Below are 9,139 nucleotides of genomic sequence, written 5' to 3' on the forward strand. Positions count from 1 at the left end.
TGCAGATCCAGCCAAAGGCTGCAAGTGGCCCAAATCTGGAGCCCATGTCAGTGTGCCATTCTTCATCTCTCCTGTGTACAGTGAGGGCCTCTGACTTCATCTTTATGAGTTCAAACACGTGATTAAATAAAGAATTACATAATTTACCTGACTGACCTATTTCTCTGTAGCTCGGGCAGAAACGAACGTCATCCTTAGAGGGTTTAAGAGGTTCCACCGTAAAACCTGCATTCGCTTTATCCCGGCCAGTTCCAATCACCGTGATTACATTTACTTTGATTCACAAGATGGGTAAGAGCTCTCTCTCTCTCTCTCTCTCTCTCTCTCTCTCTCTCTCTCTCTCTCTCTCTCTCTCTCTCTCTCTCTCTCTCTCTCTCTCTCTCTCTCTCTCTCTCTCTCTCTCTCTCTCTCTCTCTCTCTCTCTCTCTCTCTCCTCTCTCTCTCTCTCTCTCTCTCTCTCTCTCTCTCTCTCTCTCTCTCTCTCTCTCTCTCTCTCTCTCTCTCTCTCTCTCTCTCTCTCTCTCTCTCTCTCTCTCTCTCCTCTCTCTCTCTCTCTCTCTCTCTCCTCTCTCTCTCTCTCTCTCTCTCTCTCTCTCTCTCTCTCTCTCTCTCTCTCTCTCTCTCTCTCTCTCTCTCTCTCTCTCTCTCTCTCTCTCTCTCTCTCTCTCTCTCCCCACCCCACCCCCAAAAAATAAAAGTAAAATGAAATGAACCCCACCCCTCCGGCCAGTGGAGCATAAGGAAACAGTTTCTGGCTTTTCACCAAAGTGTCCTTCATGAGAAAATGCTTTTAGAATATCTGGTGAACTTCTCTCATCTTCTCTTCACGGACAGAAAACGTGTACAATTTCAACAAAAAACAAACAAACAACTTGGGAACTCCCTACGACTTCACCTCGGTCATGCACTACGGGAAGTAAGTCTGTTCATCTATAAATACTCCAAAACACACTGTCCCTGCCTCCTGAGAGATTCTGACTGTGCTGGTTTGTGAGATGAGATTAGTTTTTGTTTGTTGCATTTACATGACACAGAAGAGCCAGATTAGAGCTTTAAAGCTGGATGGGAAATACTTTGATTTTCTAATCATTACTTTGGATCTGTTTTGCCTTCTTTAAGGTACGACTTCACCTGGAATGGACAGCCAACCATCGTTCGCCGTGGCCTTCCCCTCTACGACTGGGGAAAAGCTCATCAGATGAGCGCCAATGACATCCTGCGTGTCAACAGGCTTTACAGATGCCGTAAGTGAATTAAAAAACAATTAAGATGTACCTGTTACATCACTTCTGCTCTTTACTAATAGGTATTTAAATTTTCCACCCAGGTGTTTGAAGGAGTGAAGAAGAAACCTCATCAGCTTTTTACCACAAACGTAGATGTGGCAAACCTAAACACTAGTCTTGTGAAGATCAGGAGTCGCCTGAGGAATAGGAACCCTCATAGGTTTAAAACAAAGACAGTTCGACCTTTTTCCTTTATTTTTGCTTTTTAAACATGTAACATTTTAAATAATCTAGCAAAAATATTATAGTTGAAACTGTGAAGGTCATCTTAAAAACTTTGTGCTGAAGATGGTGATGGTCGTGGGTAATACTTCATCCCTTCTTGTTGAGATCTGACTGTTTGCACCTTTTCCCATCACTTTCAAAGTTTGCTACTGATTGCTGATGTTTTTCTTACACCTAATAAAAATGTTATTTCATGCAAACATGTTTTCTTGTTTACACAGAAATTTAAATGGAATTTTCGTAACTAAAACATATTATTTATCATGTTTTACACACTGTGTGAAAAATGTCATTCCAAAAACTAATAAAGTTTTCATCATAGTCATCTTCCTCCGCTTATCCGGGTCCAGATCGCGGGGGCAGCATCCCAACTAGGGAGCTCCAGATCGTCCTCTCCCCGGCCACCTCCACCAGCTCCTCCGGCAGGACCCCAAGGCGTTCCCAGACCAGATTGGAGATGTAACCTCTCCAACGTGTCCTGGGTCGACCCGGGGGCCTCCTGCCAGCAGAATATGCCCGAAACACCTCCCCAGGGAGGCGTCCAGGAGGCATCCTGACCAGATGCCCAAACCACCACAACTGACTTCTCTCGATCCAGCGGAGCAGCGGTTCTACTCTGAGTCCCTCCCGAATGTCCAAGCTCCTCACCCTATCTCTAAGGCTGAGCCGGCCACCCTACGGAGGAAACTCATTTCGGCTGCTTGTATCCGCGATCTTGTTCTTTCGGTCATTACCCAAAGCTCATGACCATAGGTGAGGATTGGGATGTAGATCGACCGGTAAATCAAGAGCCTGGCTTTCTGGCTCAGCTCCCTCTTCACCACGACAGATCGGCTCAGCGTCCACATCACTGCAGGCGTTGAACCAATCCGCCTGTCAATCTCCCAATCCCTCCTACCCTCACTCGTGAACATGACCCCGAGATAGTTAAACTCCTCCACTTGAGGTAGGACCTCTCCCCCGACCCGGAGTTGGCAAGCCACCCTTTTCAGGTCGAGAACCATGGTCTCAGATTTGGAGGTGCTGATCCTCATCCCAGCCGCTTCACACTCGGCTGCGAATCTACCCAGCAAGAGCTGAAGGTCAGAGCTGGATGAAGCTAGGAGGATCACATCATCCGGAAAAAGCAGAGACGAGATTCTCCTGCCACCAAACTCGACACACTCCACACCACGGCTGCGCCTAGAAATTCTGTCTATAAAGGTAATGAACAGAACAGGTGACAACGAGCAGCCCTGGCGGAGTCCAACCCTCACCGGGAACAGGTCCGACTTACTACCGTCTATGCGGACCAAACTCATGCTCCTCTGGTAAAGGGACTGGATGGCCCTTAACAGAAAGCCACCCACCCCATACTCCTGGAGTGTCCCCCACAGGGTGCCCCTGGGGACACGGTCATAAGCCTTCTCAAAATCCACAAAACACATGTGGATTGGTTGGGCAAACTCCCATGCCCCCTCCATCAGCCTTGCAAGGGTATAGAGCTGGTCCACAGTTTCACGGCCATGACGAAAACCACATTGCTCCTCCTCAATCTGAGATTCAACTATCGATCGGACCATCCTCTCCAGTACCTTGGAGTAGACCTTTCCAGGGAGGCGGAGGAGTGCGATCCCCCTATAGTTGGATCACACCCTCAGTTCACCTTTCTTAAAGATGGGGACCACCACCCCGATCTGCCACTCCACCGGAACTGCCCCCGATGACCACGCAATGTTGCAGAGATGTGTCAACCACGACAGCCCTACAACATCCATAGCCTTGAGATACCCAGGACAAATCTTATCCGCCTCTGGGGCTCCGCCGCTGTGTAGTTGTTTGACTACCTCAGCAACTTCTGCCCCCGAGATTGGACAGTCCATCCCGAGGTCTCCCGGCTCTGGTTCCTCCTCGGAATGCGCATAGGTGGGATTGAGGAGCTCCTCAAAGTATTCCTTCCACCGTCCAACTATAGCCCCAGTTGACGTCAGCAGCTCCCCATCCCCACTGTAAACAGTGTGAGCGAGTTGCTGCCTTTCTCTCCTGAGGCGCCGGACAGTTTGCCAGAACCTCTTTGGAGCCGATCGATAGTCTTTCTCCATGGCCTCACCAAACTCCTCCCACGCCCGAGATTTTGCCTCGGAAACTGCCACTGCTGCACCACACTTGGCTATTCGGTACCTGTCTGCTGCCTCAGGAGACCCACAGACCAGCCACACCCTGTAGGCCTCCTTCTTCAGCCTGACGGCTCCCCGAACCTCTGGTGTCCACCAGCGGATACGGGGGCTGCCACCACGACTGGCACCGGCCACCTTGCGACCACAGCTAGCAACAGCCGCCTCAACAATCGCAGAGTGGAACAAGGCCCACTCTGAGTCAATGTCCCCCACTGCTCTCGGGACGCAGTCAAAGCTCTGCCGGAGGTGGGAGTTGAAGACCCTCTTGACAGGTTCTTCTGCCAGGCATTCCCAGCAGACCCTCACTATGTGTTTGGGTCTGCCAGGTCTACGTGGCCTCTTCCCCTGCCATCTGATCCAACTCACCACCAGGTGGTGATCAGTTGACAGCTCCGCCCCTCTCTTCACTCGGGTGTCCAAAACATACGGCCGCAGGTCAGATGATATGACTACAAAGTCTATCATCGACCTGCGACCTAGGCTGCCCTGGTACCAAGTGTACCGGTCGGCATCCTTATGTTCGAACATGGTGTTCGTTATGGCCAAACTGCGGCTTGCACAGAAGTCCAATAACGAAACACCACTCGAGATCAGATCAGGCAAGCCGTTCCTCCCAATCACACCCCTCCAGGTCAAGCTGTCATTCCCCACGTGAGCATTGAAGTCCCCCAGCAGGACAATGGAGTCCCCTGATGGAGCACTATCTAGCACTCATCCCAGGGACTCCAAAAAGGGTGGGTACTCTGAACCGATATTTGGCCCATAAGCACAAGCAACAGTCAGGACCCATTCCCCGACCCGAAGGCGCAGGGAAGCTACCCTCTCGCCCCCCGGGGTAAACCCCAACACACAGGCAGAGAGTCTTGGGGCTAACAAAAAGCCAAGCCAACCCCAGCCCTCCGCCTCTCACCCGGAGCAACTCCAGCAAAGGAGATTGTCCACCCCTCTCAAGGACTTGGGTTCCAGAGCCAATGCTATGTGTCGAGGTGAGTCCGACTATATCTAGCCGGTACCGCTCAACCTCTGCCACTCCTGCTCCTTCCCCGTCAGTGAGGTGACGTTCCATGTCCCAAAAACGAGTTTCCTTGTCCGGGGATCAGACCGCCAGGGCTCCCGCCTTGGTCTGCCACCCGATCCACACTGCACCAGACCCTTCATGTTCCTCCTGCAGGTGGTGGGTCCACAGTTGGATGAGGCCATGTATCCGGTTCGGGCTGGGCCCGGCCGGGCCCCATGGGCGAAAGCCCGGCCACCAGGCGCTCGCTCACTGGCTCCAACCCCAGGCCTGGCTCCAGGGTGGGACCCCGGTAACCCTCCGGGCTGGGTACTCCAACTCCTTGATAGTTCATCCATGAAAGATCCTCTGAACCGTTCTTTGTCTCACCCTTCACCTAAGACCAATTTGTCATGGGAGACCCTACCAGGGGCACAAAGTGCCCCAGACAACATAGCTCCTAGGATCATTAGGGCACTCAAACTCCTCCACCACGATAAGGTGACGATTCAAGGAGTTTTCATGATATTCAAATTTTTTTTTGCTTTACTTCTAATCATTAGATTCCTCATCAACTTTTGAGTTAAATGCAAATACACATCAAACTCTTGTTCAAACAATCCTCTTAATGTCAGATGTAATTCTGTTGTTTAGCTTCATTATGATTTTTATATTAACCTGTCTACATAGTAATCTATATATTTTAATACTTTAACTTCATCTTCTGATACACAAGTCTGAATTTTTAGATTGAATGTGATGAACTACAAAAAATTTTAAAGTTAATTTAATTCAAAAACATTTTCAAAGATAATTCATGGAAACAAAGGAAGCTTCTACACCTGCTCTTCAGGGGTACAGGCAATAAAGCGTAGGCTGAGTTACAATTCTTTTATTTTTCTGATAAGAGTTGTAGAAGTGCCACAACTACAGACTTTTAGAAAATGATAGTTTATGACATTGTTCTCCATTTAAAACTTGAACTTCTTTTTTGAGGTGAGGTTTCTGGAGGCTGACCCCTTAATGCCGTATCCTGCAGGTTAGAAAAGTGACCTCAAGTTAATAACATTTATAATGGGCTTGTCAACAAAATGAGTTGTGAGTTTTTTTTTTTTATTTGATTTCATTTGTTTTACTCACCGCATTGGTAGAGCCTGTTGATGCGAGTGATGTCATTAACACTCATTTCCCTGGCATTTCCGATTGGGAGATAAGGATCAATCCTGGCAAGAATAGTGGGTTGTTGATTTTTGGTGAATGCGTAACTTTAAAAGAGAAACAAAACATAGTGTTATTCAAAAGAAACTGAATACATTCATATTTTTGTTTATTAGAGGATTTTTTTCACCCCAACAATTAAACAAGTAAACAAAAACAATAATTTCATGCAGAATCTTCCCCTTCTTCTTTGTGAAAAGAGAACAAGACAGGAAAAATTAAGCCTCAACCTTCTTAATGTTGATAAGAATTTGTAATGTTAAAAGGGTATTATTATTAAGGGACCTGCTGCCGTTGCTCTGCCAGCACCCTTATTGTTCATCACTGAAGGATTTGTTCTCTTTATTATTATTCATCAGCAGATGTTAATGCTGCTCAAATGGCAGCGTGCACCCCCACAAATTATAGACCAAAACAAGTGGCTTGGCTGTGGGAGATGTGTCACACCCTGCCCTGTCTCCCCGCTCTGTTCAGTCCTGTGTCTCCTGATTACTCCCACCTGCCTCTCGTTTTCCAATCACCCAGGCTCCCAGCCCTCATGTATTTAAACCCTCTCAGTTCTGTGTGTCTTCTCGATTCATTGTTTCTATGTCCAGCGTGCCCCTTATAAAAACCTTTAAAACATTCCTGTCTACCTGCCTGCCTTTTTACCCTGCGCTTGGATCCTCACCCCCGCTTCACTCCCCTGCATCCTGAGACAAGGTGTGCTATGACTTTTCTAACCATTTTGATTTATCATGGCAACATTTTTAGCGAAAAACATCAAATGAATTTGCATTTTGAGTGTGTGCCACTCTGCATTTGCATAATTATAAATTAACCAGGTGCATAATTAATTAGATTGCAGGCCCAATAAAGAAGCATTTTTCACATATGCACGAACAATATCTTGTGCAGGCAGTTCCCTCTTTTTAAATGTCTTTAGGAATTTTCTTGTTATGATGATGATGATGATAATAATAAGAATAATCATTATCATCATCATCATCATCATAATTATTATTATTATACAAATAAACAAAACTCACTTGTCATATTCCATCACAGAGTAAAAGTCATAAGGAGTCCCCAGGTTGTTGGTAATTTTCTTTTCAAAAGCAAATTTGAACTCTGTTAAGGAATAAAAAACATACAATATTTCCTTGAATCAGAAGGAACTCAGATCATACAGAGCACGATGGTGTATGCATTATATATGTAATCAATTGTATAAAACTGATTACAACAGAACTATGAAATAAAAGATTCTGCATGTGAACTGACCCTCCTGGATGTTCTCAAAGAGAATCTGGACGTAGTCGTCTCTGTCAGAGCGAACCTGTTCATGGTCGAAACCCAGAGCGTGGAGAACCTCGTGTTGAACTGTCCTGTGGTACACACAGCTGCCTTTCTGCAGGGAAATGTACTGCCCTCCATCCTGGCGACCCAAGAGGGACCAGCACCTGAGGAACACATCAATAAATACGTGTGTGTGTGTGTGTGTGTGTGTGTGTGTGTGTGTGTGTGTGTGTGTGTGTGTGTGTGTGTGTGTGTGTGTGTGTGTGTGTGTGTGTGTGTGTGTGTGTGTGTGTGTGTGTCTGTTCCCACCCATTCATTGATTCGAAGTAGAGGTAATCTCGATGGCCTGGTTTCCATGGGACAAGGCGAATGCAGCTGGTCTGGTTGAAGCTCTGTAGGGCTTTAATGATGACCATCTGCTCTTCCTGACCTAAAAGGAAATTTAACAGCTGATTACCATTTGTGTTTTTTTTATATGTTTAATCTAAATAACATTTGGTTCAACGAGTTACAAATCAGTAAAGCTTACCGAACTGAGGAGAGATGTAGTAAGGAACATAGACAAATGCACCAGATTTGGGCCATTTGCATCCTCTGGCAGTGCACAGATCTGCATTCCTGTTTATGGTATTCGCTACAGCAATGTCTCCGTAGACTGTTAGTGCTTCTACAATGAAAAGTTTTTTTTAAACATAAATAATTACAAGTCCAAGGCACGAATGTAAAACAGAGATGCTATTTTGTATTTTTTTATTTGTTAGGGTAACAAAAACACAAAACATTTGTGGATCAAATTCCCTTTGATGTTCTTTTTCTTCCTTTCCTTTATTGCTTGTTGGCTTCAAATGCCAAAACAAATTACTCATAGCTCTATGATGCACTAGCATTTCTGCTTTCCACTGCAGCTACTTATTCACCCCCTACATTCAAATCAAGATACCTGATTTTCATTAATAATATTTCAAACACCTTTACAGATAATTAATGCAGCAAATGTCTTATGTTAATCAAAGTTAACTGGTGAACTCATTCACTGTTTCGGCTCTACTGTCAGGTGTGTCACACCAGTGCAATCTGAAAAGTGTCTTACTTAAGTCTGTTTTGGGCCTTGGAACGGGATCAGAATTGTATAAAGGCTCATCTGAAGGAAACAGACAAAAGCATTGTGAATTTCAAATCTTCTGAGTTAAATGTCAGACACAGATGTCTTTTAACCCACCATAGTTGCTGTCAACTGGTGCATTCTGCAACACAAGCAATAAATAACTAAGTTTAAAATGACACATTTGACTATAATGACATTAATACATTCCCTTAATGAACTGATTCAATTGAAACAAATTTTTAAACACTGAAATCCTGGTATTTCAAAAAAGTTAGATTAACTCTAAAACCCCCTAAATTTACAATATCAGTCTTACCAGAGAGTCATGTGGGACTGAGAGAAGGAGGGTGAGCAGGAGAGCTTGATGCATGATGACCAGGAAGGTTCTGGAAGTTCTAGGTTACTCTTTGTTAGAGGGAGACTTACCTGATGTGTCAGGAGACTGAAGCTGCTGATGTTCATTCAGATCTGCTCTTTATAAGCAGCTCAGTTGCTCCACAATTTTGAATCTCACTGATGTACATACTGCACCAGTTCCAAGTAAAATTACAACACACTGAATTAAACCACTTGTGTTGAAACAAACAGCCAAATGTTTTCTACAGCATAACGGCCACAAACATTGGCAATTAGGTGGATTTCCAGAAGTCCAATGACAAAAAAGTTGCAGCAATTTACCTGAAGGTATTTACACTATTTTAAACCTTGACACTTTGTCACATAACACTGATAATATGGCAGAAATATGCTCCAAAGTTTGGTGGCACAGTTGGTTGCACTTTTGTTTTGCAGTGAGAATGTTGCAGGTTTGAATCCTGGCTGCAGCCCTTTTACTAGAGGTTTGCATGTTCAGCCGCTGCATGCGTGGGGTCTTTCC

At 45.5% G+C, this 9,139-nt stretch overlaps 2 protein-coding genes across 2 annotated transcripts in view; one reads left to right on the forward strand and one right to left on the reverse strand.

Moving 5' to 3' along the window:
• LOC139071614 (high choriolytic enzyme 1-like) overlaps window positions 1-1,711 on the forward strand; it is a gene marked incomplete in the record, with an annotated part of 2,079 nt that extends 368 nt beyond the window's left edge. The window contains 5 exon segments of the mRNA XM_070554415.1: window positions 1-80; window positions 171-291; window positions 835-916; window positions 1,120-1,244; window positions 1,328-1,711. Of these exon segments, the coding sequence (XP_070410516.1) occupies window positions 1-80; window positions 171-291; window positions 835-916; window positions 1,120-1,244; window positions 1,328-1,335 (416 nt within the window).
• A 3,826-nt stretch (window positions 1,712-5,537) lies between these two features.
• Window positions 5,538-8,720, reverse strand: LOC107382034 (low choriolytic enzyme). The gene is made up of 9 exons (XM_015954002.3): window positions 8,579-8,720; window positions 8,377-8,401; window positions 8,248-8,298; window positions 7,687-7,824; window positions 7,467-7,587; window positions 7,143-7,321; window positions 6,908-6,989; window positions 5,802-5,926; window positions 5,538-5,694 (listed from the first exon to the last, which is right to left on the reverse strand). Exons 1-9 carry the CDS (start codon window positions 8,630-8,632, stop codon window positions 5,633-5,635), a joined length of 837 nt encoding a protein of 278 aa, XP_015809488.1. The 5' UTR covers window positions 8,633-8,720; the 3' UTR covers window positions 5,538-5,632.
• Between the last annotated feature and the right edge of the window lie 419 nt (window positions 8,721-9,139).

The sequence above is a fragment of the Nothobranchius furzeri genome, chromosome 9 (assembly GCF_043380555.1).
Source record: "Nothobranchius furzeri strain GRZ-AD chromosome 9, NfurGRZ-RIMD1, whole genome shotgun sequence".
NCBI lineage: Eukaryota > Metazoa > Chordata > Actinopteri > Cyprinodontiformes > Nothobranchiidae > Nothobranchius > Nothobranchius furzeri.